This window comes from Eulemur rufifrons, chromosome 12, assembly GCF_041146395.1.
Source record: "Eulemur rufifrons isolate Redbay chromosome 12, OSU_ERuf_1, whole genome shotgun sequence".
Lineage (NCBI taxonomy): Eukaryota > Metazoa > Chordata > Mammalia > Primates > Lemuridae > Eulemur > Eulemur rufifrons.
In genome coordinates this window covers 7991216-8019195 of record NC_090994.1, presented here as the reverse complement: position 1 = coordinate 8019195, position 27980 = coordinate 7991216, and the positions used below count along the sequence as shown (strand labels likewise).

At 54.3% G+C, this 27980-nt stretch overlaps 2 protein-coding genes across 2 annotated transcripts in view; one reads left to right on the top strand and one right to left on the bottom strand.

Annotated features, from left to right (window-relative positions):
* The first annotated feature begins 20 nt into the window (after positions 1–20).
* R3HCC1 (R3H domain and coiled-coil containing 1) lies at positions 21–14171 on the top strand. The gene is made up of 9 exons (XM_069484793.1): positions 21–68; positions 6646–6708; positions 7084–7211; positions 7632–7769; positions 8447–9044; positions 9864–10036; positions 11135–11205; positions 12460–12555; positions 13465–14171. The coding sequence occupies exons 1-9, from the start codon at positions 21–23 to the stop codon at positions 13593–13595; spliced, it is 1446 nt and encodes a 481-aa protein (XP_069340894.1). The 3' UTR covers positions 13596–14171.
* A 1813-nt stretch (positions 14172–15984) lies between these two features.
* LOXL2 (lysyl oxidase like 2) overlaps positions 15985–27980 on the bottom strand; it is a 52820-nt gene continuing 40824 nt past the window's right edge. Inside the window, exons 8-13 of the mRNA XM_069484849.1 lie at positions 27233–27401; positions 24441–24684; positions 20170–20285; positions 19596–19732; positions 17195–17306; positions 15985–16484 (exon numbers count right to left, since the gene is read on the bottom strand). Coding sequence (XP_069340950.1) covers positions 16405–16484; positions 17195–17306; positions 19596–19732; positions 20170–20285; positions 24441–24684; positions 27233–27401 — 858 coding nt within the window. The 3' untranslated portion in view covers positions 15985–16404. The remainder of the gene's footprint in view (positions 16485–17194; positions 17307–19595; positions 19733–20169; positions 20286–24440; positions 24685–27232; positions 27402–27980) is intronic.

Genomic DNA, 27980 nt, shown 5'->3' with positions numbered 1-27980 from the left:
GAACGTTCCTCCCCCCTAAGATGCCTTCTGACTTAGAGGAGCCCTGGCCAGGAATGCGGGTGCTGTGGGTACGCGGGAGAGGGAGAGCGTGGCCAGGCGGGGCCTGGGCTGAGCCCTTGGCAGCCTGCAACTCCTCCAGACCACAGCGGCTGGCTGTGTGTCCAGACTCCTGCAGGGACAGCAGCCTCCACCGCCAGGGTTGACGGGCAAAGCCTTTGTAATTGCCTCTGGCCAGGCCTGGAAAATCCGCACATAGGGTTTTGGCCTGGAGCCAGACTCCTCGCAAATTCTAACACATTCTAATTTCACAGACTCTAACCTGCATATGGGCATCTTGCTGACGGGTTGCATGGGGCTGAAATCCAATTGCAGTTTTGTTGCCAGGATGTGGACCCTGGCACGGGGCTGCGTCTGCCTGGAGGAAGGAACACTTTTGTCTAATTTCACACAAAGGTACCGTGTGGGCTGCCGATGGCCCTGTTCATATCAACAGATGAAAGAATAAATATCTTACAAAGTCCTCAAGCAGTGCAGAAGAACACTGTCAAAATTCAACACCCATATGATTCAAGAAAACAAATTGATAAACTAGGTCTAGAAGAGAATTTTCTTAACCTAATAAAGTATATCTAATATAAACCTCTAACAAACACCGTAAAGAAGAGACAAGGCTTAATACTCATTTTAATCATTTCCCCCTGGCCCCTTAGACCCCACTGGGGCCACAGGCTCTCATTTGCGGTTGGCGCTTGAGCTGGGGAAATGAAATCTGTGTTTAGAGGTAGTGTCCAAACATCTGTAAAGTCGTGTCACCGTAAGGGGACATTGGCAGAAGCTCGGGAGCTAAGATGAGGACAGGCCTGAGCTCTGAAGCCCACTGGGGAGACCCCGCTCACCCCATCTGGGTTCCCAATGCTCTGGCCCTTTAAGAAGGGCTAGAACTCGGGAGGGTCTGGGGCCCTGGTCTCCTGGGAACTGAGGGACAACAGAAGCAGCAGAGATTTGGGGGGTGTGGAGGGGACACAGAGCTGGGGTGGCACACAGGACGAAGGCCCAATCAGGTAGAGCGGAGGCTGGGGTGGATGACGGCACAGTTCCCTCTCTTGACAGCCTGGGGCCACCTCTCCCTACTCCCTTTTCTCCCTTTTCTCTTGGCCCCACTCTGCTCTCTGCCACGCCTGCCACCTTGGCTCCACTTAGGGACACAGTTGTTGCTTGTAAGGGTTTCTTAGTTGATTTCCTTGACTTTGTAGGTTAAAAAAAAAATCAAATATTCTGCAAACCATGATAATTTGATCTCATCCAATTTCTAAGCTTTCCAGTTTTTATGTCTTTTGGTCAATTGACTTTTGCTAGAACCGCCAGGAAAAGTGGCACATAGTAGAAGCGCTGGGTGATAGCCTTGTCTTGTCCTGAATTTAATGTGGGACCTCTTCTTTGACCATGAATGTCAAAGCATAACCCAGAAGCAGTTAGTTGGGTAACTAACTCACAAGTACACTAAGCAGGCAGCCATTCAATTCTTATCAAGGAAAGAGGCAGGAAAAAAAACAAAAAAACCCCAAAAAACGGAAGGAAGGGATGAGAAGATTTATGAAAGAAAGAGGGTGCCAGCCTAGGAAGAGTGAATATTGGTTTTCTAATTAAGGTGATTAGCTGGAGGCTGTCAGAGAGGCCAGTCTGGGCAATCTATTCTGGAATAGGTTGACTAGATCCTTAGAGGGGGAAAAGTTCAGTTATATATGGATTTTACAGCCTTGAGAGTTAAGCTGTGCAGGACACATGACAGGCTGGCTCCAAACAGTGTCTGTTAGTATGTCCTGGCATCTCCCCAAGCCAGACCAGGATCACCCATTTCTCTTGGCAGAATTTCCACGAGAGAGAGACTTCCAGTGTCACCGCTGGTTTGCGAATACTTCCCATTGCCGTCACAGTTTATAGAATTTTCTGATATTAACATTTGCCCTTTAGAATTCTACAGATATGGTTCCATTGTCTCCTGGCATTGAGTTGCTAGGAAATTCTGCAAGCCACATAATTTTTTCCCTTTGTATCTGCCTAAATCATGATAGTAGTCTTTTTTTAATCCCCAGGGAAAATAATTTTACCATGATCTATATCAGCCTTTTATTGATTGATTGATTGATTGATTTTCTAGAACACCATTTTAATTTGCTAAGCCATTTTAACCTGTAGGTTCACATTTTCTTTTGTTGCATTTTATTGTATTTTTTCCTGTTCCAGTAATTTTGTTTTCCACCTCAGGTATACCGATTATCCATATATTGGATCTCCAATGCAGATTTCTGTATTTATGTTTTTCTTTAACTGCTTTAATCTCTCTGGCTTTTTTAAAAAATTCCATGTAGTTTTCTATATGGAGTTTTTCATGTCTGAGAGTAGCTTTTATTCACAAATGACTTCTTATAGTTATTTAGATTTTGTTATATTAGTTTATAAAAATAATAAATTTAAATACCTAGTTTTCATTAGGTTTTAAATTTCAATGTATAAATATACTTTTGTTTATATATCTAATATCTAACATATTATATTATCTATATGTATTATGTATTAGATATATAAATTATATATATTAGATATATATTCTATATAAAATGAGTACAACTTTGGTAAACTCAAGGTGACAGAACAAATTTTACTTAAACATTTGGTCCCAGTTTTACTTATATTTAGTAAGTTTTTAAACATTTCAGCTGTACTTATAAATTTCATATATTTGATATTCCTCTTTTTAATTGGAATTTTTATTGAGAACATTGTAGAGTCCCGTGCATTTGTGAGAAATAGTATAGAGAGATCCCATGTATACTTGACCCAGTTTCCCCCAGTGGGAACATCTTGCAAGCTATAGTATATTAGTACGATCTACTAATCTTAATCAAATTTTTCCAGTTTTACTTACACTCGTGTGTGTGTGTGTGTGTGTGTGTATTTAGTTCAATAGAATTTTATCACGTGTAGGTGCATGTATGGACCACCACTGTTAAGATACAGAACACAAGGATCCCTCCCAACTCTTTTAGTCACCCTTCCCTCCCTCCTTCCTTTGACTTCAGGTGGGAGCTCCTCCTTTCTGCAGGGTGGGGGAAGAGCTCTGGGTCCCCACTAGACCTCTGCAGACGCTGTCCTGCCTGGGAGGGGAGGAAGTGCCCTGTTGCTGCTCCTCATGCAGCCTCACTGACACCACGAGGATGGGGTGGCCTCTCCATCTCTAGGTGGGGCGAAAGCCCTGCTGTCTGTCCACGAGGCCTCCTCTGATACCACCCCCGTAGGCAAGGGGACGGGTGCCTTTTTACCGCCAGGTACAGGTGGAAATCCAGGTTCCCCAGGAGTCTCTACTGACATCACAAGGAAGGGGCTCATTACTGCCTAGAGGGATGAAACTCCGGGCTTCCCACTTGCGGTGCTTGTTACAACCTGGTGAGGGTGACAGTCTAGGCGTCCCTCTTGGCCTTTGCCTGTGTGGGTGGGGAGGGTGTGTGTTCGGGGTACAGCAGTCATTGTTGCAATGTTTTTTTGTCCTGCTAGGCTGCCCCTTTCCTGGTTCTTTGCCTAGAGAAAAAAGGATTTTGTTGGAGTTTTGCTTTTTTGTGGTTTTGTGGGGTTTTTTTTAGTCCGTATCCATTGTTGTTGATGAGTTTCTGGCTTCGTTAAGCTCCAAGTCTGGGGATCTGAGGCATAAAGAAAACCTAGAGGACTTAGCATTTTGCCGTTCCTTGGACGCTGAGGTCCCTAGCTGGCCTGCTTTCTTTCATAACCTTCCCATGTTTGTTTTATATATAGTGTCCAGGAGTTTTGGTTGTATTTAGTGGAAAGCACAGGAAAAAGCATGTCTACTTCATCTTCCCAGGAGTCCCGATTTTCTATGTAAACACACAAACGAATCACCCAGCAGGCTTCGAAGCAAAACCTTCCAATGTGCTGTACTTAAACAACTCTCATCGATCTAAAATATCGTAAAGCCAGTTCTTGTTAATAGTACAACACTGTTTACCAACTTAGTCAAGTTCTCTTACATCGGCCCATTTAAAATTGTACGTCTGATATCCATTTTACCTTTTAAATTAGAATCACCAGCTAATGCGTTAGATTCTGTACTATGCCAAAACCACGTGAACATTACGACGACTTTAAATAACAAACATAAATGGGACATTCTTAAACTTTACCTTCCTGGGGTGGAAAGACGCTTAAACATGAAGAGAACAGTTTGTCATCTCAAGCAAGCTGAGGTTATTGGGTAGACAATTCAATTGCATGTTACCTTCTCAGGAGGGTCGCGGCTACTTACAGTGAGCTGTGAGACTAGGACGAGGACTCTAGGGATGCCGCTCCCCAAGGTGATCTTGCGTGTGGCAAAGAGAGTTGCACTGGGTCGTTATTTAGGGTCGCTGTGGCAGCGGGGAACTCCAGGTCTATCCCTTCAGCTGGGACTGTTTGCAACCCCAGGTGCCCCGGATTCAGCACTTTCATCGTCTTTCAATCACACCTCCCATTCCGGCTGATACTCTAGGCACACACCCGGGCTGCTTTTCCCCTGATTGGATCCATCTCATTTATTTAATTCCTGACTTCTGTGTCTGGCTATTGGCCACGAGATTAAGACAATTCTAATGACATTGTAAAGATGGAGAGTCTTAATCTCGTTTCAGAGCAAGGCCTGCCTGGCAGTGGGATTAGGGTCCCAGCTCTACATTTCGTGGCTGGGGGCCCCTGGGCCAAACCTCGTTTTATCCCCCTACAACATGTGTAATAATTTTCATCTGAAAGGGCTGCTGCAAAGATGAAAATGCAGTGTGTTTGGCAAGCTTTATGCAAATAGTAATTATCTTGGTTTTCGGAAGCCTTTACTCCGCAACACTGATCTGTTCTTGGCATTGTTGGCGCTAGTTTTTGCTGTGCCCACGAAGAACATGATTGCCTCTTTCATGACTTTCCATAGCTCTGACAGTTCCCTTTCATCTCAAACCATTGTCTATCCACTGAACATGGAAATCAGTCTTTCTTTCACTTCTTTGAAGTATGAAGCACTTGTTAACTGAAATTTTCTTCTGTTTTCTCAACAGTCTTCCAGGATATTCTTATCCTGTGTCTTTTTCCTGATGTGCTCTTTCTTCTTCTGCTTTTCTGTAGAAATTCTGCCTGTCCTTTATCTTGCTTTTGTTGTGTCTACCCGCCTTTGAATTGGGACCATTCTACTCCCACCTGCTATTTGCCCCCAAATAATGCGGACAGACGTGCTTCTATTTCCTTCCCCCACTTACCTGGCATCCCTAGATAACCTCCACCCATGGTGCGGGCCTGGGTGCTGAAACCTTTCTTTCCTGTTTGGCCTCTGAGTTACCTAAAGAGGTGTGGCAGAACTAGATTCCTGGGCAGCCTTCCTCTGAAAGCTCGTCTCTGAATTTGCCGAACACCTGTATGGCGAACCAGCTCACAAGAGGCGAGGGCTTGGGTTTTCCTCCTGGGCTTTGGATTTGTTCCTCCATTTCAGAGAGAGAGAGACACTTTGTTAGGAAATCTGGGCCCTTGTTTTCTGGGCCAGCATGTTTTTCTCCCAGGTCATATCTGGTCGTCTCTGGTCCATAGCTGCTAAGCGGACTTGCCTCTCAGCCTCCTACCTCCCAGGCAAGGGAGCCTGATCAGATAAAACAATGCCATTGCGCGCCAGCCCCCACTTCCATTAAGCCAGCATGGGGAGGGGGTGGGGCTAGCAAACTGCATCTTATTTTTTTCTCCATTTCTCTGTCCCCAGGTCCCTTTTCCCAGTCGACTTTTTGAGGGACAGCCCTCCCTTCCTCATCCTCCCAGTGTCTTACTGCAAGACCCCCTCAGACTGTCCCGCCCCTGTACCAAAACCAGTGTCTTAAGTACCCTTAGCTCAGGGTCTGGCTTTGCTCTGGCTGCCCTGGGCTTCTGGATTTAGGATGGCCAAGGGCTTACATTTTTGACATTTTTCAGGGAACAGGAGAATTTCAACCCTGGTCTCCCAGATTATATATAATATCCCACCCAACAGACTGTCCGATGGCAAGAATTTCAGGCTCCATTTAAGGTGGGTGCTGGCATTATCACCTGCCCCACCCAGTTACCCACAGGCCAGCACACCTTGTCAGCGACCTCGCCGTGGGAACTAGACGTTTTTACAGGTTCCATCAATGAGGGAGAAGGAAGAGCAGTGACGGGCAGAGGGAGCTTAATACTTGGTGTTCAGAAACTTCCTTCCTCCTCATTCCTCTGTTAAGTGCCTGGGGAGGTGAGTGGGGAAATCTAGCACTGCCACCACCTAGCATATAGTATTTGGTGGCCGCTCGGAAGTGTTTGCTGAATTTAAATGATCCTAGAAGACAGTGTGCTCTCACTGGGGGAAAAAACGCAGAGCTGACCTTGGAATCAGATGCACCTTTGCTCAAAGCAAGACTCTAGAATTTAGCATCTGTGCAACTTTGGACAAGTTATTTCACCTTTCTGGGGCTTGGTTTTGCAGTGAATATAATTCCTAGTCGTGTCGCTGTGGGAGAAGCGGTGATGTTTGTGTTAGTGGCAGGTGCACCCCAACCCCCTCCACCCCATACATGACAAGCACGCGCCGCTCTCCCGTTTCTGCGATAACTCCCCCAGGCCGCGCGGTGGCGCTGCGCCTCCGGGGACCCTGCGGGCGGCTGCGACGCGCAGGCGGCGGCGGTGAGCGCAGCGGGCCTGGAGGCGATCGCCTGGGCCTCTGGCTCCTGCGTGGGGAGAGGCGGCTAGGCGGCCCAGGGCAGGTCCCCGAGAGCCTGTGGGCGCCGGGGCGGAGCGCAGCGCGGGGTGCGAGGCCACCTCCGGCGGCAGATCCCGGGTGGGTCGCTGAGTGGGAGCCGGGAGACCCCTCCCGGGCCATCGACTGGCTGGGGGCACCGTGGCACGTCACTTCCCCGCCGCGGAGCCTGTCTCCTCACTTGCCAGAGGAGACACCTTGGACCAAGAGGTCTCCAGGGCCCTTTTGGCACCGGCTTTGCGGGATCATGGTGGGTCCAGGGTCTGTGCTCTGATCTGCGGCCCTGCCCGTCTCCCCTGCAGGCTCTTCCACCTGTCACCCTGGCCCTTCTCTGCCTGGACGGTGTCTTCCTCTCCTCGGCCGAGAATGACTTTGTCCACCGGATCCAAGAGGAGTTGGACCGCTTCCTGCTGCAGAAGCAGCTGTCGAAGTAGGCTGGTGTGCGGTGCGAGGGCGCCCGCCCCGCTGGGACGGGCAGGGTCTCGGAGCCACCTGTGCCCTTCCCCCGGGGGGTGCATCCCAGGGAATTGGCCGGCAGCTGGCTCTGACCTTGGCCTTTAGTCTTCTAGGGTCTGCTGTCAGCCTCTTCCAGCTGCGTCTTTCCTTTGTAATTCCCAGCGCCCCCCACCCCCGCCCCAGATGAAGGGGCCCCACTTGGGGATGGGGATGAGCCAGAAGCTCCCTGTGATCGATCATTCTAGCCCAACTCCTCTGCAGTCCACCTGGGACCCAGTGGGGCAGAAGGAGCCTGCCGTTAAGCCACAATTAACCTGGGACTGGACCCGGTGGAAGTCCGGCTTCAGGGGCTGGACCCGGACCCGGCTCAGCGCTCCTTCCCGTCCCTTCCCAGGGTTCTTCTTTTTCCCCCACTCTCCAGTCGCCTCCGGTACCTGATCCACAGAACAGCAGAAAATTTTGATCTCCTGAGCAGCTTTTCGGTTGGGGAGGGCTGGAAGAGGAGGACGGTCATCTGTCACCTGGACATCAGGTGTGTAACCTACCGCCTTGGATGGTCCTCAGCAGTTGCATGTGGCTGGTCAGCCCCTCGGAGGGCAGAGCTTGGCAGGAACCAGGGCTGGGCCCCCCAGGCTGCTGTCTCTGTCCCCAGCCCCAGCTACCTGAAGTCAGTGCTGCCATTTGTTTCGGCAGTGGAGTAGACACACATTGTGGTATTCACTTGGCAGACTCAGCTATACACACTGGGCCAAAAGAGAGAGAGAGAGAGAGAGAGAGCAGTTCCAGTAGTGCTTATGTTGGGGGGGGGGGGTCTGCCCAGCAATCCAGAGAGACCAGGGCAGCGGAGAAGCCCCTGGTGGGCATTCAGTCATCTCTGTTCCCATGTGTGTCTCTCAGGGTGAGTGTCTTATGGCAATGACTTTGATCCTAGTGCTTAAAGTTACTTGTTTTTCTAATAGCACAGCTCCTAAATGCAAGTATTTACCTCACCTGGTGCGTAACCGGAGATCCAACCATCGCTAATTCAGGTTACCGAGATGGCATTCAGTCTGCATTATGACGCCTTTCTAAGGGATTTTTGAGGGTCCTTTGTGCTTTGGTTTCTGCCTAATGCTGACTTGAGCGTCACACCTGAATGACAGGTGGCTCCAGTAAACCATTTTCCTCTGGGCTCCCACACACTCCGACCACCTTTCTGTTCCTCTCCAGGGTACCCAGTTCAGATGGCCCCTCTGGCCCCTGCCGCCCTCCTGCTTCCCACTCTGTCAAGTACCGTGGTCCTTGGCCCACCTCAAACCAGGGAGTGACTGCTGGTGCCCGAGGTGCACGGGCTGGCCGGTGGCATGGACGCAGGCCGGACCAGCCTTTGTATGTGCCCCGCGTGCTGCGCAGACAAGAAGATTGGGCGCCGAGTTCTACCCTGGGGCTCAAGGGAGAGCCCCCAGCTGGTGGGGTCCTGGAACAGCCTAGAGAAGTCGGTGCTGGGGACCCCAACTCTGATCAGGGATTCCCTGTGTTGGTGACTCAGGGAACAGAGGATCTAAAGGGCCCAGGCCAAAGCTGCAAGAATGAGCCACGGCTGGACCCGGTTGGTCCTGAGCCCCCAGGATCCAAGAGTCCCTCAGGGAAGGGAGACAGAGTGGAGATGGCCACACAGCTTGTGTCCAGCCTGCAGCTGGGCCTGGAAGTGGGACAGGAGAGTCAGCCGGAGAAGACTATGGTGGCAGAGGAGGGAGAGGAAGAAGAGGTGGAAGAGGAAGGGCCCGGCAGCTGCTTGGAGGACGATCACAGTGAGCTGCTGCAGGAGGTGATGGGTCTCTTGAGCCCAGAAAAGGGAGGGCGGAAGTGAGGTGGGTGTGGCCGTGGGCAGATGGGCACCAAGGGAGGGTGGGGCTGGGGTGCAAGGCTGGGTGTTGGGTGATAGGGTCCCTAAGGAAACATGGGGGTGTGGATTTGGGTCTCAGCTCAACCATTTAGGAGCTGGTTGACCCTGGGCAAGTCATTTTGCTTTTCTTAGTCTCAGTTTCCTTATCTGGAAACAAACAAGATACATACTTTGGTAACGTAGATAGAACATATGTGCAAGTGCTCGGTCACGTGCTGCAGATATCGGTCATGGAAATTACTCTTCTGCTGGAAGCCATGTCTTACGAACCTCATTTCCTTGGAACCACGTGTCTGCCCCCGAGACGGGCTGTGGATTTGGTTGGGAGGGTGGGCATCTTTTATTGTCATTTTATATGTGAAGAACACAGACCAGAGAGACTTGCTCAATATCACATCGTTCACAAGGGACGGGAACATCCCGGACTTGCCCAGCTCTGTCTCTTACTGACTGTGCAGGTTTGGCCAAAATTACTTAACTCTTTGGCCCTCAGTTTCCCCATCTGTAAAGCAGGGATATAGAATATAGTTCTCAGGGTTATATGAAACATAATGTGCGTAAGTGCCAGTCACCCATTGGGGACCCCATACAAGGAAGTGGCCTCCCCTGAAACCCACGCTTGAGCTTCTAGCCCAGACTCCCACCAGGCAGGGCCCCTCCTCCCTGTGGAGCTCAGAGTGTGGTTTAGTGGCTTGGAGCCCTGTGTGTCAGCGTCCCTTGCTAAGGGTCCGATCTCTGCAGATCATGGACAACCTGACTGAGAAGGAGATTCAGATAGAGAAGGTCCGCGTGGACTTGTCCTCCTTCGTGGAGGACCTGCCTGCAGAGAAGGACTTGGCCCACGTGGTGGAGATCTACGACTTTGAGCCAGCGCTCAAGACTGAGGACCTGCTGGCAACGTTTTCTGAGTTCCAGTGAGTGGTGGCCGGGGAGGCGGGGTGCTTGTGTTCTGGAGGAGAGCAGAAAGGGGGTGTGTTCCCTGGGCGCCGCACTCCTGGGCAGCTCAGCCTGCTGGCTGTGATTGTGGGAGGGGAGAGCTGAATTTTTGGTTATAGACACATTGTGGAGGCCCTAGACCTGGGCCGGTCCCCCTGCACAGCCACATGCCTGCCAGGACCCTGTGAGAGCCTCCGTCAGTCTCAAGGGACAAAGCAGCCCACCCGTCTCCCCTTGCTCTACCTCCCAGCAGGCTGTGGGCCAGCTCGGTGAGGGAACTGAGTCTGGGGTGGCCTGAGCTGCTCGGCGGGGCAGCGTGGAGGTTGGGATGGAGGCCAGAAGGGCCACGTTGAGACCAGATTTCCTTTGTCCTCAATGTCCCCAGATTCCTTTGGCTCCGCCTTCCTGTCTTTTCTCCTTTTTTCTTTTCCTTTTTTTTAAATTCTCATTTTCCTTTCTCCACTTGCCCTCTCTTTTCCTGCTTTGCCTTTTTAAAATCCCTTTCTGCACGGGACCCTGCTTCCCAAAACCCTTCCCTCCTGAGCTGGAGGGAAGCCCGGGGGGCAGCTGGGTGGGGCACGGCCTGCTCTTCGGTGGCTGGGCCAGGCCCCGGTGACTTCTTCAGCCAGGTGGCCAGTGCCACCAGAGCAGCTGGGTGGGCCCATGCTGTCTTTAGCTTCTCACGGGACTTAAGGTCTTCGACGTGCTTATTTGAGGTCCTGTCCCCACCCTGACCACAGAGACTCCTGCATGCCCAGCCCCCACGCCCTTGGCCTGGCTGTGACCGGGCCTGTGAGGAGCCCTCTGCACCCTTGGCACTGTGTATATGAGCTCTTTGAGCCCTGGGGACCCACCTAAAATATTAACAGGGGTGACATTTGTCTTTCTGAAGCTGAACACATGGGCTCCAGAGAAAGTTTGCTGCAAATGGTTGTCTCCTTCCCCAGGGAGACGGGACCTGGCCTTGGGCTCGCGGTGTTTGAGGACGGGAGGTGGGAGGGAACTTGCCTGTAGGGTTTGGAGGGAAAGGGTTTGACCACCTGCTCTCCTAAGTGCTTTGTCGCCTCCCCACACAGAGAGAAGGGGTTCAAGATTCAGTGGGTGGATGACACGCACGCTCTCGGCATCTTTCCCTGCCTGGCCTCAGGTAACACAGCTCACGGTGGCTCAGCCCTTTCGCTGATCCCCGTTGGGAGGGGAAGGACCCCTGGCTCCCCGGTGGAGGTCACCTGTCTCACAGGTGCAAGCTCGCCTGAGCTAGTGGACTCCCAGGCGCTGCTCCCGGCCGGCCCAACGCAAAGTCCTGGGGAGCCTAGGGGGCCCTGGCCCAGAGGCCTCGTGGTGACGTCTTAAGTAACAAGCCTTCCTGCTGTGTTAGTGCTTTCAACGCAGAGTCTTCAGACTCAGGTGACATTTACTGTACCAGTGTCATGGGCCAAGTCCTAGGGCCATTCCCATATTAGATGAAACCATAGAAAAGTACTGTTTGTGTAGGTCAGAAGTATTCAAATACTGGCAATTTCATCCGGTTCACGCAGGTGCATTCTCATTCGGTTTTCACTTCAGCCTCAGGGTGTAGGTCGGGTTTACGTCCAATGTCCAGAGGAGGAGACTGAGGGTCTCAGAACATCAGGGCCCACTCCAGGTTACAGAGTCTCCACGTTAAAGCTGGGGACGCCACGCAGCCTCCTGGCTGTGGCTCCAGTGTGCCTGTCCCTCTCAGCCACTTTCCTGGACTGCCCTGCCGGCCACTGCTCGCTCTGGGTGTGACTTATAAGTAGCCAACACCCCGCACCCCGGGCTGGGTGTCCCAGACCAAGGCCTTCTGAACACCAGGGCTGTCACTGGTGGGGCCCAGTCCTCGGGAGAGCCTCAGGGAGGGGCGGTGTTCAGAGAGGGAACAGAGCGTGGTGACGACTCCAGCTCCAAGGAGGGAGCCGCCGAGAGGCCGCCAGTGCCATGGAAGAATGCGCTCTGGCTGGGGATGGTGTGGCCACCTCCTGGGTCCTGCCACAAACTGTGTGGCGTGAGCAGGTCGTGCCCTGGTCTCAGTTTCCTCATCGGACCTGGAGCTCTCCCAGCCCTGCCCCGCTGTGCTCTGTGAACAGAAGGGGTGCTCCACGGCCAGGCCTGACTTGGGGCAGCGAGTGCAGTTCCCAGGGGGGTCGTCGTGGTGAAAAGGGGTGTTTGTTTTAAGTGCCAGGCGTTAGAAGGCGGGAGTCTGGGGGACAAGACAAGCAGGTGGCAGTCGTCTCCTGCCCAGCCAGGGTGGTGTCAGAGCAGCCCTGCCCTGAGCTCTGGATGGGCGCACGGGCTCTTGCACCAGCTCCGAGTGCTGCTGGGTCCTGGGGGCCTCACGGGAGGAGGCGGCCGTGGCTCCAGATGTGCTTTCCCTCCACAGCTGCCGAAGCCCTGACCAGGGAGTTCTCGGTGCTCAAGATCCGGCCCCTCACGCAGGGAACCAAGCAGTCCAAACTCAAAGCCCTGCAGAGGCCAAGTAAGGAAGCGGCCATCCCTGGTGGGGAGTTGAGTGCTCAGTGGGGGCGGGGCAGGGTCTCCCCTCTGTCTTTCCCCTGCCTTCGGTTCTCTGCTCCTTAGAAGCCCCGGACTACCAGGGCTGCCGCAGCTGGTGGGGCTATGCCCTGCTCCCCAGAGGGTGCCGAGGGCAGGAGACCCCCTCCGAGTCGCATCTCCTGCTCACCCAGGGAAAGCCTGGTCTTCCTTCTGGAGGGCCCCGGAAACCATGTCCCGCAGGGGAAACAAGAGCCTGGGCTTTGGGGCCAGCCCTGGTTGTGATCCCGGCTCTGTCACTTATTGCAGTTGACCTTGGGCAAGTCACTTGGTGTGTGAGTTGGTTTCTTTTCTGTAAAGGAAGCAGATCATGCCTGGAGCCCTAAAGGCACACAGAAGGTGCCAAATAGGTGTTAGTTCCTCCCCTTTCCTCTTCTCCCAGAAAGCATGGGGGTATCTAGAGGCCAGTTTTCCGACTGAAGGAATAAACAGGCCTGCTGAGGCCGTCCCTGCTCTCTGGGCTGGTTACCTGGCCTTTGTCCCCGGCTTCTTGGAACAACCAATATCCTGTCTGTGGGTCCAAGAGCTCCAGCTGTCCCATCCAGACTTGCTTTCTCTTGCCAAGGACACTGTAAAGCAAGGAGGTGGCAGGATTAGTCCTCCCACCCTACTGCAGACACAGAGAAACAGGGTGCGGAGATGGCGGGTTGGGTCAGGACCCCTCAGGGAGCCCTAAGCAGGCCCCTTGTGTGAGCATCTGCCACACTGTGGGCACAGCTGGGCCCCAGGCCCCAGCCATGGGACGTTAGAGGTTGGCTCAGACGGCCTCAGGCTGCTGTCGCTGGGGGAGAGGTGGCCTTGAGTTCAAGTCCCCACCGTGAGGCTTCCCTTCTAGAGCTCCTGCGTCTGGCGAAGGAGAGGCCACAGACAAACGCAGCCGTGGCCCGGAGGCTGGTGGCCCGGGCCCTGGGGCTCCAACACAAGAAGAAGGAGCGGCCTGCTGTGCAGACTCTCCTGTCGCCCTGAGGCCCCGGAGGCCCAGCCAGGCTGGATTCTGCTGGGGCCGAGCTGGGCCCCAACACCACAAGCCTTTACAGACACCAGAGCAGCCCAGCGCCACCGTGAGGGCCTCCTGGTGGGGCGTGGTGGGCTTCAGCTTGGTCTAGTACCAGAAATTGAGAAAAAATAAAAACTTAAGTTGTTCTAATGCAGTTGCTTCCAAATGTAATGGTCCACGGTGTGACACTAGGGGGTGCTGTCCCACTTCCCGCCGCAGGCCACGGCTGCTGAAAGAAGAGGCCACTCAGGAACTTGGCCCAGAGGATCCCAGCTGGCCTCGAGGGCCATTGTGCACAGTTGGCCTGTTTATGGGGTGGCTTGTACCTGCTCTGTGATACCTGCCCAGATCCTCCAGCGATTCAGGTGTCCCAGCCTGCTGGCGTGTGCTGCAGGGCAGCTCTGGGACACTCGGGCTGGTCCCAGTGGTACCTGTCGCTGTGGGTTACGCCAGGTGCTTGCAGAAATAAACACTAAGCCAAGAGCCGAGATGTACGCGTGCTGAGTTTGCTTCCCTACTGGGAACAGGTGTGAGGCATCTTTGTGGGGGCGGCGCCCTCATTTCTTCCGGTTTGGGTGGAGTTGGTGCCCAGGTGCCCCTCCCTGGAGCCGTGAGGTCACTGTGGATGCTCTGACTTGCTGGCCCCTCCTCGGGGACGCTGCCCTGTGACTGCTGCAGTCTTGGTGTCCCCTTTGCTGCTGACACTACTGGACGTCCCAGCAATTTCCAGTACAAACAGCAGAGTTCAAGAAAGGTTAGGACTCGTGTTCTTACTGATTTCTGTGATCTCCTCAGACTGCTGCTCCCAGAGGCTGCACCTTATCTACCGAAGGAGGCCCTGCAGCCACACGGGGACCGCAGGGCACATGGGAGCCCGTCTCCACAGGAGGGACACGGGAAGTGTATCCGAAGCTCCGTTTTGGGAGAGCGAACACAGGAATTCTGCTAATCAGGGCCCCAGTGCAGTAGTTCAAATGAAACAGACTCGAATCATACAACTTTTTCTTTTTGGAGACAGTCTCTGTCACCGGGGCTAGAGTGCCATGGCGTCAGCCTAGCTCACAGCAACCTCAAACTCCTGGGCTCAAGTGATCCTCCTGCCTCCACCTCCCGAGTAGCTAGGGCTATATGCATACACCACCATGTCTGGCTAAGTTTTCTATTTTTAGCAGATGGGGGTCTCACTCTTGTTCAGGCTGGTCTCGAACTCCTGACCTCAAGCGATCCTCCCACCTCGGCCTCCCAGAGTGCTAGGATTACAGGCATGAGCCACCACACACAGCCTATCATACATTTTTTATTGCAATTTTCAAGTATGTGTAAGCGTCTGTGATGACGGATGGTGTTTGGTGAGCATCCCTGTCACCCAGCACCCTGGGGATAGCACCGTTGAATCCACAACCAACAGAACTGGAACAGCAGAAACAGGAGTCACTTACACAGGTGGGCTGGATTTTCTTCTTAGCTATATTTCCAAAAGTCCAGATGCCTACTATTAAATGCCACTAAATTTCTTTGTGTTTCAAAGTCTGTGAAAATATAATAATGGTACCTTGAAAAATATAAGGGGTGGAGAGAAAAGCATCAACAATGAGCTCATGTAATCAGAAAGCGTGGCAGCATGGTTTATATATGTGACAAGGCGAGGACACATTGACTGCCATGTGAGTTGTATTTAACTCAGGCTAGTTTTCACCGGGGCCCATGAAACAAAACTCTATAGCTGGTTCCTGAAAATCTTACTTATTGATGTTCTTATTGTTACAATTAACATTGTAACAATATGTTACAAATAATATTGTAATAGTATGTTGCAATTATTGTAACAATTAATGTTACAAATAATATTGTAATTTTAATTCTAAAAACATGGATTGCACTGCATAACTCATGCACAGAAAACAGTAAAAAATAAACTAGAATGGATTGTTTTGTTTTAATAAAACACCGTGGCTCCAGGGGAAAAAATTTTTTTTCTAGTATGGCAGTCAAGGTATCAATCAGCAAGTGTGGCAGCGTCACGTATATATGTGTGTATATAGTAACAGGCTAAGTAGAGGCAGTTGGTTTAGTTGGAAGAGAGGTCCAGATATTCAAGTTTGCTGGAAATAACTTAGGAGACACGGAGTTCAGCCTGTTCACCTCTGGGGTTGATAAGCTCACATCTTCCCACAGGTTACTTGAGAATGGCCCTGTGTTACCTGTGGTGAGCTGGGTGGCTGTGCTGGGACAGGCTGGTGACCATCTGTGTGCGGGCCTGGGGTCCTGGGCAAGGCTGGTTCTTGGTGCTGCTCCCACAGCCTGTGGACAAGCCCCACCCCCCACCGACCCCCCCCCCCCCAGGCCTTAAAGGTCAGACAGCAGCCCCAGTGAATGATGGGACCGTCCTCTTCTTCCTGAGCTTGGACACAGCCGCCGTGGGGTCTGGATGGGGCGACTCGTCACACTTAGTTGTTGGGGGAAGTCCCAGGGAAGATGTGATGTGGCCCGAAGACAGGAGGTGACCACGGAGGCTGTTTTTCTTCTCTCTCTCTCTCTTTTTTTTTTTTTTTTTGGGACAGGGTCTGGCTCCGGGCTCAAGTGGTCCTCCTGCCTCAGCCTCCTAAGCAGCTGGGACCACACCCTGCTAATTTTTTAAAAAAAGATTTTTGTAGAGACGAGGTCTCGCTGTTGCCCAGGCTGGTCTTGAACTCTTGGCCTCAAGTGATCCTCCCGTCTCGACCTCCCAAAGTGCTGGGATTATGGGCGTGAGCCAGCACCCAGCCCACGGAGGCGTCTTTACTGCGGGGAGAGCTGGTTATTTATGAGTCCGCTGAAGTGCTCGAACTTTTTTTCTGTCTCTTCGCTGAAGGAGCCGCCTGCAGAGTAGGAATTGGAGAAAGAGTTGGGCAAATCAGAAGCTCAGCCCTCTCCTGAGCAGGGAGGTGGCCCCGGGGCTCTGCTGGGGCCACCTCTGCGACCCCACGGGGGCAGGGCCTAGGCGCTGGCCATCTCCAGGAACAGGCACGTAGCGGGTGCTATGTCACGGCTGAGTCAACGTACACAGTGCCTTTAATTTTTACCTTCACAAGAGTGAAGGCTGTCACTTTTCCTGCAGAGGAGAAAGCTCTTTCCCTCTTGTTCCCCAAGGCTCAGGATCCAGGGAAACTGTCTTTATTGGAGACCAGAAGTGACAGTGGTTTGCTGGCTTCTAGTTCGTGAGAGGGAAACCTGATACGCAGAGCCCACAAATTGCTACACCCACATTTTTGAGGCCACGTGCATGAGGAGGGAGTGGCCTCGGCTCTGGCCCTTAAATAGCCTTGGGGTCTGCCCTGGGCCGGCCCGGTTCGGTACCACCCTCCCTCTGTGGCCGGAGCTGGCTGTAAAAGCTCAGTCCCCACCCTGCCTTGTGTGTCTGCGGCTTCCTTCCTGAGCGTGGCGATGGGACACTGGCTCCGCTCCCCAAGCTCTTTGCCCAAATTAGGAAGCTGCCTCTGGTTCCTCGAGAAAGTAGGGCAGCGCTGGCCCGTTTCCCCGAGAGTGGGCCGACAGCCCCGGGCAGGGAGGGGACAACCCCGGGCCTTACCTATGTGGCAGTTGTACATCCAGATGCGGTGGCCGTCGTAGCGGCTCCTGCACTTCATGATGTTGTTGGAGTAATCGGACTCTGCAACCTCGAAGTTGGGGTTAATGACAACCTGGGGGAGAAGCAAGGCAGAGGAAGCTGTTGGTCCCCCCTTGGCCACCTCCACCCCAGGCCTGGGGCTCTGTGAGACCAGCCCGGCTGCCATAGCCGGTGACCTCAGAGAAGGGCAGGTGCTGGGATCCAAGAGCCGAGGGCGAGACTGCCCAGAGGGGTCTGTGGGTTCAAGCAGAGCCCGTGGGGCAGAGATGAGCTTGGGGAGGCAGAGGGAATGTGGCCTGGAGGAGAGAGACCTTGAGTCCCTCTGTCCTTCTCAGTGTTGAGTCACATACCTACCCCTCTGCCAAGCATAGGCCTTCAGAAAGGGGTCACCCCCTTCTGGAGCTCCGGGAGAGGCCCCAGAGCAAGACGCTGGAGAGGCGAGAAGGATGCAGGTGCCCAGATGGGTGGGGAGCAGGAAGATGGGACTCGTCCCAGCTGTGTGACTGCGGGCACGTCCCTTCTGCTCTCTGGCCCTTGGCCGGCTCTGCAGAGCAGTGGGCTGGGCCGGGCCATCGAGCCCCTGCCTGCTCTGCAGGTCCAGGGCCTGTGCCGGGGCTGCTGGTGGAGACTGGCCCCCCTTCCCTCCTTGTCTCCCCAGCTCAGCGGACGTCGCCCAGGGAGCAGGAATAGGAAGGGCTGTCATTCCGAGAGGGGGCTGTGACAGGCCAGAAAAGGGGAGATTTGGGGTGAGGAACTGAGGAGAAAAGAGAACGGGGAGGGAGGTGGAGGGTGAAGGGACAAAAGCCGCGCTAGCACGGTGGATGAGGTGCGTAGAACCTCGAGGGTCCTGCCACATTGGGGGCTGTGACCCCGGCAGGCAGGCTGCTCACCAAGGAACATTCTCTAGGTTTGGGGCCCCGGAAGGGCCAGGGCTCGACCCTTAGCGGCCGCTGGGCCTGCCCAAAGAGACGCCGTGGAAACCAAGGCCAGCACGGCGCCCGCCCGCGTCCTGACCCAGTGGGGGGGCCTTTCTGGGGGGCTCCTCTCGCCCGCTCCATCCTCCGTCCAGCTGCTCCCCAGGCCAGGGCTTTCCGTGCCTCCTGCTCCGTGTGGGTCCCAAGGGACATATTCCTTTTGGTGAATCAGTATTACCATGCCCCTAACAAGTCCATTTGCTAAGTGCATAGTTTGGGGATCGACAACACTAAACACAGAGCTGATGTGACCCGGGTTTGCCTGGCTGTGAAATGAGCACAGTGGCGATGCCCCCGCCTTGGTGATGAAACGAGGCGAGTCATGCGCCGGGTTCGGGCAATGAACAGTAGTTAGTAAGTAGATGGCATTTGTCAGAATACATGAGGGTACACACCCACCCGGCAGAGTGACAGCAAACCTCAAAGCCAAACCGACAGGCACCGCACTGGGTACGTGCACGCAGCCACGAATATTCATATTTTAAGTAAACAGCACTCTGCTCTTTGGCCAGGTCTCTCCACGCCTGCGGCTCTGGGCTCGTGGGCGGAAAGTGCTTGGCCGTCTGATTTCCAGCCTCTGAAACCGCCCTGGAAACCTCTCAAAGTCCTCTGTGGTCACCTCTCTGCAGGTGTTGTTTCTGCAGAGGGCCGTCTGTCGGCGGGGCTGCGGCCCGGCCCTGGGCTGGCTGAATGCCCCTGCGGGAACGCTTTCAAGGCAGAATGACACATTTCTGGTCATCCGGCTGGAACGCGAGACGGGTGGAGTCGTGGGAGGGAATGAGAGGGTGGAAGAGGCTTCTGCAGGCGATGCGCACCAGAAAGTCCCCCGTCTCCCCCACCAGCGAGGGGCCTGGTCAGAGCACGTGGCTATTTGCATGGAAGTGGGAGGCCAAGGCCCCCTGGTTCCTCTTCAGGGCTGGCCTCCCACCTGGGCAGAGTCCCCACAAAACCGTACCCTGGCTGGGCTGTCTCCAGTGTTTGACAATGTACCATTATAGATTCATTTCTTTGCATTGAGAATGGCCCCTCTGCAGATCTTTCATGCGGCACATGTTTCTGGGTGAGGGAAGTCATACGAGAGATTGCTTTCAGCCTGGACAGCATGGGCCGCGGCAGGGTAGGGCACCGGGACGGAGGGGAGGGTATCTCAGCAGGAGGTGGCAAGCACCAGGTGTTGACTACATCTGCTCTGGGTGTCTCAGCATCTCTGGTCCCCCCAGGCCCTGCACGCGCCCTCTTTCCCAAGTCCTTGGGCTTCACATACTTGGGTTACCCAAGGACTACGGTGGCCTCTGGGTGTAGCACCCTGTACTTTAGACAGCCTGGCCTCCACGCAGCCTCCCTTCCTCCCCCGAGCAAGGCTGCAGCCCCTTCCCCGCCCAGCTCACCTGGAACAGGTAATCTCCAGGGGGTACGTCGGTAATGTCAATCCACTGGCAGTCGATGTCGTGGCGGTACATGTCCCAGCAGCCCATGGTGATGCCCTGCTCGCCAAAGTTGGCACACTCGTAGCTCTTCTGGATATCTGTAGGCAGGTTGGAGGGGGACCCGTCACCAGGCACACATGGCCTGTGGCCGCATCTCTCTTCCTGCCCCCATCCCCCACCATCTGGGCTCAGCATCCCCACCCCACTCTATGGGTTTCTGCTCTGTTCCCATTTCAGTGGAACCTCCTACTCAATTCCCTCCCCACCCCCCACCCCTCCCTTCAGGCCAGGCTCAAGGCCCCCTCCTCCACGAAGCCCTCCCTGGTGACTCTGGCCTTTCTGTGAAACCCTCAGCCTGGGGATGGACTGCATGTTCCTTGGGGAAATCTTAAGCCAAAGGCCCAGGGTGGAGAAAGGCAGCAGGGGAGAGGGTGACACAGGGTCCAGCGTCCAGCCTGGGCTCTAGCCGGGTGGCTGAGGGGGTGGGCCCATTTAGGTCCCCCAGAAACCCCCACCTCCACCAACACAAAGGTACCTCCTTCGCATTCTGTGTCCTCCAAGCAGAAGCTGGCCTTGTGGCCCTCTGCCACCTTGGTGCCATTGAGGTTCAGCAGGTCATAGTGGGTGAACACCTCCATGCTGTGGTAGTGCCTGCGAGCGCGAGAGACGGCCAGAGGTCAGTGTCTGGGGCAGCCGCTGCCTGCAAGCAGAGGCCCAGCTGGCGACCCGGCTCTGGGAATAGCCCCGCAGCACGGTCCACGGGAAGGAAGACAGAAGAGCGAGCCAGGAACTGTGGTGCTTCAGGGAGGGTCTCAGGCTCTGGAGTCGACAACCCACCGGCCTTGCAGAGCCTTGGTCCTCTGGTCACTAAAGGGGGTCACAGTGTGTGGCTTGCGCTCCGTCACACACACTATCGGATTTAACAAGCAGGGACCCTCCTGAGCGCTCAACTGGCTCTCCCAGCCCATTCCTTTTCGGTGAGCTTTCCCTAGACTGAGAAAAAAATCCCATTTTGATGGGTTTTGAAAACTTTTGAAAGTGGGAATATGATAGGGAGGGAGAGAACAAAAGTGGGGAGGGCAGTGAGGCGGCAAAGAACAGGCGCTAAGAAGTCGGGCGTGTGTCCTGCGTGGGCCACGCTCGTGCCCAGGGACGTGTGTGCTTCAGACCAGGAGCGGGAGGGCCTGCGGCCCTGCCTGGGGCCCCGGGCACGCGAGCTGCAGCAATCTGTGCTCCTCGCATCGAGCAAGGGGAACGAGGAGGGGAAGGAAGACAGTTGTGGGGGCCCCGTGGGAAGAGGGCAGGGGGAGAGCTCGTCCCCTGGGCCGCCAGTTTACATGACGACTTCCCTCTCTCCACTTGAGAGGGATCGAGAACAGCGTGTCGGAAAGTGATGCGCTTGGTTCAGAAGAAACAAGGGGAACGTGGCTGCCGCATGCTGCCCAGGCCGGGGCTGATGGAGGCTCTCGCTGCCCGGCTGTCACCATCCCGATCCCCACACACAACGGTGCGTCGTCACAAGCATCTGCAACTATGCCTACACGCTTGTCTCTGCCATTACAAGGACATTTGGAAAACGGGGAAACTAAGCAACGAGGGGCCAAGGCACAGGGAGCAGAGTTCCTCGTTTCATCTGTGCATGACCAGAGGGAGGATGACCTTACCGACTCTCAGGGCTGGCGTCGGACTGAATGAGGTAAATGAAGTAAAATACCCAACACGAGGCCGGTAACAGGTGAGCGCTCAGCACCTGTCGGCTTCTCGGTTCCTGCTGCTGTAGCCGCATCGCCATTACCACCCTGTTACTCCGTCACTCCTGTTACTGCAGGCCAACCGTGGCTGGCCTCAGGTTCCCTCCGCCGCGTAGGGACAGAGGAGGGCAGAGGGGAATGAAAAGGTGGGTTTTCTGAGAGGAAATGAGAGGCTCTTTTTCCCTTCCTCCTGCGTTTGCTTGTGCTAAAAATAATGCCGGAGTTGCTAAGTCGGTCTTCCCTGGTCACTCACGCTCCCGGGCAAGGCGATGCTGAGCCGGGGGCCCGCGGAGAACATGCACAAGGACGCATTCTGTGGCGGCTGGAGCGATGGCTGTGAGTCTATTTTGGCTTCCTGCAGGGCAGGATGAGACATGAGGTCTGACTCACTGCCTAAAAAATGTCTGCGTCGCTCAGAGAGGGGCTTATGTGCCCATGTTTACCGGGCTGGAAAGACTGAAGGAGTTTATGTTCCGTTGTCTAAACAGAATTCAGACAGAGTCCACAGACGGACTCTTGGGAGGCTGACCCCGCCGTCCCGCTCCGCGGCTTCCTGCAGACTTGATTTAAGAGGCTTCCCCAGCCGCAGTTTTTCCCCTGCAGACGCTGGGCAGGGAGCACTGGTTCCGCAGCCTCCCAGTGTGGGCTGGCTCTGTCCTGGAGCATCTCTGCCTTACCTGTCGGCGTCGGTGGGCGACCCCCAGGGCCACGTCACCCTGCCAGCTGCCCGGACGTACAGTCTAGAACACTCCCCACCATTCTGCCCTACTCCCAGGAAACAGGGCGGGATGCGGGGCAGGTGCTGGGCGAGGAAGGCTCTCTTCCTCTCTCCAGGCCGAGCTGTCAAGACCCTTGGATGTCTAGGAGGGGCCTGATCCCTCGGGTGGAGATGGGGACACGCAGACTTGGAAGGAAACTCCAGAGCTCCAAGTGAGAGAACAGCCCGATGCTTGGTGGAGGTGACTGCAATCTGGGCAAAAGGAAGGACAGCCTTCCACGTCGCACTCCAGAGCTCAGTGTTTTAAGACGTGGAACCAGTTGGGGCAGGAGGTGTTGGATGAATACATGGATGACGGGTAAAGCTGGTTCAGAGAAAGACGGGAGGTTCGGCTCTGTCCTTTGCCACTCTAGGTCGTTGGTGGCCCCGGGAAAACTCTATCGAGCCCTGGTGCAGATGTTCGCACTCTGCGTCTCTTCCCAGGGCAGCCATGTGCCCTTGGCACCTCTGGAATGGACGGTCCTGGTGGTCCCTCCCACGGCTGGGCAGTGCTCCTGTCCTCCTCTCACAGAACATGGAGAGTGTGTCCCAGTCCCAGGAGGTGCTGCCACAAAGGCAGGGCCTTCTGCTCGCCCCGCCCTGCCACCCCCATGTGACAGGTGGCCCCACAGGTGTGATGGGGGCCTGAGACTCGCTCCCAGAGGCCACATCACCTCTGAGGGTTTTGACCCTCTATGGGGGCTGTTCTCCCTGTGGGGGAGGCCAGGCACAGTGAACACAAGTGTCCCCTTTGCAGCAAAGCCACCCGTGACTCGGAGGGCTGGTGCCTGTGCTGGAGGAACATATGCTGAGCCAGCACGTCCTTCCCTCTTCTGCCCTCCCAAGCCAGTGGCTGGAACATCTGCAAGCCAAGACATAAAACAGACCACAGGAAAATGGGGGCAGTCTGAGTTCCCAGGGCTCAGATCAGAAGAACACTTCCAGGATGTCACCATGGGACTATTCTTAGAGACCGATTCCTTGGAGAGTAAGTATGTGGCGCACACAGGCTCCTGCCATGTGATCTCTGGGTGGGCCGCCATATGCAGGGCTGGGATGCAATTACCCTCCACTTATAGACCCTTAGGCAGCAGCAGCCCCCGCTGCCCAGGCCTCCCACCCACATGCTCCCTGAAGGAGACCGGGCGCCGAGGCCGTCATGACTTTAGCTCTCCCCTTTCACTTCCACCCTGGAGAAGACTGACGTGCTTCCGTACAGAGACCAGAAATTCTTTGGCTAATTAAGAGGTTCGGAACATTCAGATAATCATGTTAAAAGAAAATCAACACCCCTAAATTCTATCATAGTCCTTTCTTTGGAAAGGGGTTGAACAGCTCTGTCCCAAAACTGATTTGAATGTGACCAGGCTGTCAGTTGTGACATGAAAGAGATGCCAAAGATGGATTTCTGTTGAAGATGCAGCGGGGGTAGGAGAAAGAGTGCAGGCTTTGGAGTCAGACAGCCCGGGCTGGGCCCCCTGCCCTCTGCATCGTCTTGGGCAAGAGACGTAACTCCGAGCCTCTGTTTTCTTACCTATGAAAATGAGGAATCGGGGGTGGGGTGGGGGGGCTGGCCCTTAGGAGGAGATCGTGCATGCTAGTCCTTCTCCCCCATCAGTGATCACCACACAGAGCTAGGAGGCAGCCTCGGCATCATGTACACAAGGGCTTCCCGTTCCCTGATGTGCGCACAGTCACCTGGGAGTCCCGTTAAACGCAGATGCTGACACATGAGTCTGCAATGGGCCCTGGGACTCAGCATTTCCCAGGCTCTCAGGTGGTGGCAGATACTGCTGGTCCAGGGACCTCCCCTTGGGAAGCAGGGCTCTAGTGCAAAGGCTTCGTTGAAGAACAGGTGGCTTCTGTGGGCTCCAGCTAGGGCTGGCTGTAGGATTTCACCCTATCCTTCTGTCTCGCCCGGAGTTTACAGCACAGCAGATGAACAGAACTGGAAGGGACATCCCAGGCGATATGGCCCGGCTGGCCCGACATCCTGCAGCCAGTCGGAAGCTTCGCTGGGTTTAGAGACCAGGTCTAGTGACTCCCGGGCCTAGAACTCTCGCCTCCACACCCACTGTCTTCCTAGAGATAGTAAAAGTATCCACCGGTATGTGAAATCCATTTCTAGAGGAGCTCAGAGTCCAACAACGCAGAGCCCCAGAATACCCTGCAGCGCACAGGCCTGCCGTGGGCACACGTGGAAACCACGGACTGACGGCCAAGGACGGGGGCACTCACACACCTGCGTCCCACAGATGTCAGCCGATCAGCTTGGCAGGGAGGGAGGGGGGAGCCCACCTGTGGCAGTCGTGCCAGATCCACGCGTGGCGGCCCTTCTTGGGCCGGAAGTCGGCCTGGCCGTTGTTGTGGATCTGGGAGGAGAAGCGCAGGAGCCGGCGGTAGCCCGTGGTGGGGTCGGTCTTGGCGGCCGAGGCCGAGAGGCAGTTCTCCTCCATGGCGCACTGGAGCATGAACATGGGCCGGTCCTCCAGGTAGGTGGTCTGCTGCACTATCTCAGCATTGAGGACCAGGTCGGGCGCGGCTGGGGAGGAGGACACGGTGGTCACCAAGGCAAGAGACCCCTCCCCAAGGGTTCCACTTCTGACTCCTAAGCTGGGACAAACCCCTACCCCCACCTGCCACCGCCTTCTGGAATGGGCACAAGGACTCCCCAAGGTTACCTGCCTTGTTTAAGACCCCAGATTATTCCTGCCCTCTGCTAAGAGATCTCTTTGACATCCCTTTGGTTATCAGAGGACACGGGCAAGACGTTGACAAGTATTGAATCTGGGTGATGGGCACATGAGGGTTCATTATATATTGTTCTACTTCCAAGTGGCTTTAAATTTTCCTTAATCAAAGGCAAAAAACAATAATGATGTGATTGTGCTACCCAGTGAGAGAAAACCCTGCTATTATCGCCTGGTCTGATTCTTCTGGGAATGACATATTTTCCAACGTGTATAATATTATGTGTAGATTTATAGTCTGCTAATACTCTTCCCTTTAAAATACATCTTGACACATTTCCATGTTAATATATATCCATTGCAACATTCATTTCATGGCCACACAATATTTAATTCATAATCCTATCTATCCCATATTTTTAGATACATTGGTTGTTTTGAATTTTTTAGCTAAAAGCTATGCTAAACATCCGGTAGTAAATCTGTGCATATAACTTTAATATATTTCTATAAGTGAATTTGCTGGGAGAAAGGGTCGCCTGTTTCTGAGGCTGACGTGTATCGCCAAATTGCCTTCTTAACAGGCCCTTCCAGTTTCCAGCCGTATACACTGTTGTCCCCAGGTGCCTGCTTTCTAAAAAAAAAAAAAGCTTAATTTACTCAATTAGTGCAGTGCACATAGCAGGTGTTAAAAGAATGACTGATAGCTACAATCTAGTTAGCTAAACAATTGTATTAGGAAGCTTAGCTTCTTTGCAAAGGGATTCACTGTCAGTTTCCCCTTAAAAGTGAGCTTTCCAGGAGCATTTCTAAGTACACTTCAATTCAGAAAAATGTCACATATGAATTATTTACGAGAACCTGCTATCTTTTATTTTGACAAGTTGCTTGTAAATTTCTCAAGCGAGTGTAGTCTGTGAGCCTTGCGTCCCTCAAGTTCACCTACACCTGGGGTGGGTGGGGTGGCTGTGTCTTGTGTCTCCCTCTCCCTGCACCGCCCCCAGGCTAAGGCTGCAGGTTCTCAGTAAACACGGAACTCACTGGCGCCCTCTAGAAAGCAGATCCACCCGCAAGCATTGGGTGTGGAACTGAAGGGCGGTGAAAGGGGCAGGAAGATGGGATGGGGGCGGGTAGAGGATGGAAGGCACAAATCAGGAGGCTCCCGTTCCCTGACGAGTGTTTCCTCTGGGAGGGCACGCCAGGATGCAGCATTCCTCAGCCCTGAGTGTTCTGGGCACACTTATTTTTATAATGGTGTTGCATGAGTCTCTTACTAGTTGTCGGCACCCGGTGCACAGCCTCCGTGCAGCCCGCTGAGCTGAGTGCGAGCTGTGCTGTTGCTGAGGGAGGCTGGCCTCCTTCCAGCGCGGGGGTGAGGAGTGGGATCTGGCAAGGTACTGTGGCGCGTGCCTGGCTGGCAGCCTGAGACCCGCGCTCTCCTGCCATGGACCTGCCATGGGACGGGGACTTGACCTCCCCACTGTCCATCAGCCCTCAGAGCTCAGCTGAGGCCTTCTTTTGCCCACCCATCTCTGGGATGCTACAATGAACGCCGTGCTAGGCTCTCTGGGCAGAGCCGAGCAGGGCACAGGTGGAGACACCTTACACTCTAGCAGGAGACAGACATATTAAGCACATATTAATTACTTAATCACAACTGCGATGAGCTTGCTGGAGAAATATGAGGTGCAATGGAAATTGTAATAGGGAGAGCCTGAAGGGTGGGTGGCCAGGAAAGACTTCTTTGGGGGAAGTTCCCATTTAGCAGTTCTCTGAAGGATGAGCAGAGATTTGAGGAAATAGCTCTAAGGCCAAGGGTGGGCTGAGCCTTCAGCCAAAATAAGCAGTCCATCCAGAGACCCTGCGGATGGGCGGGGGTGGCCTGAAAGGAGGCTGGACAACGAGAGCCCTGAGCCAGCCCCTTGGTTCTCGAGAGTGCGGTGGGAGTCTTGGGTGGGATTTGAGCAGCAGAGGAGGGAGTGGGAGGTGGCTTTGGCTCTGGCCTGGGGAAGGGAAGCCATTGCGGGGGCACGTGTCCCTGTGGGGACCCCAGCAAGCAGCCTTTGCAGTGATGTGGTGTGCAAGATGGTCGTGGACACATGACCTAATCTCTCTAGGACTCCCGGGGAGTCACCAGGCAGCTAAGTTACCTCCAGGGTCTGAAACATGAAATGACCTACGGAGGAGGTGGAAGGAAGGAAGATGTTATTGGCCTCATTTAACCCGAACGAACGGGAGCCCCCGGTCAGTGATCTGCCCGAGGTCACTGAAACAGTCGGCAGTGACCCTGCGACTTGAACCCACGGCTACCAGACTCCCAAGTCCCTCCCTCCGGTGTTCCTCTCCTCTACGTCATGGGCAAGGATCTGCAGTTGGGGTGCAACCCCCAGGAGCTCTCACTTTCTGAGCAGGCGACTCCTGCCCCGTACTGCACCCCGCCCTGGGGGCAGGTCACGTACTCCTCGTCATCGTGGTGGCAGTGCGCCAGGGACAGCTCCGTTCCCGAGCACTTTACTCCACTCATGACCACTTTGTTGTCGAAGACATTTCCGTGCCAATACCAGGTCTCCTGGATGAATCAACAAAAGAAATGGCCAGTACGTCACCTCGAATTTCACTTTCTCATATTCTACCGACTTGCAGCCTCATGACAGCCCCAAGGTTTTACAATCTCATTTTTCACAGGGAGACAGTGGAGGCACAGAGAGTCACTTACCCAAGCCACGCAGTTAGTTGGTGGCAGATCAAGTGAGGATCCAGGTCTTGGGTTCTGTCACCCTCCCCCTCGGGAGAGTAGAGCTAAGGTTGCAGTAAAACATTTGTGCAGTGATGCACGTCAGGAATGGCAGGTGCCTGTAACTCCGGGTGCCCACTCCCTCCTCCAGAGCCAGGGCAGACATTGCTAATCAACCACAGCACTCTCTCCTCTAAGCCGGAATGTGATCTCAGAAGACAAGACCAATTGATGGGAATCGGCAAATGTCAATAATTCGTTAGATATGTCATAAAGACTAACCTCTGGATTTAGAATTTTCTCTGGCTTAAAGAACAATTAATGGAGTAGTTCTGCAAAGAGGCTGAGGAGACCCCAGGTTCATGATGCTGAGATTTACTGGGCCCCATTGCTCTCTGGGGCTTTAAAGCACTG

Bases quoted from the DNA above. Each gene is read 5' to 3' on its own strand.
- R3HCC1 (XM_069484793.1), top strand. From the start codon at position 21: ATGCCTTCTGACTTAGAGGAGCCCTGGCCAGGAATGCGGGTGCTGTGG. The intron at 6,709-7,083 runs GTGAGCGCAGCG...TCTCCCCTGCAG, and splicing joins GCGACGCGCAGGCGGCGGCG to GCTCTTCCACCTGTCACCCT. The intron at 11,206-12,459 runs GTAACACAGCTC...TTCCCTCCACAG, and splicing joins CTTTCCCTGCCTGGCCTCAG to CTGCCGAAGCCCTGACCAGG.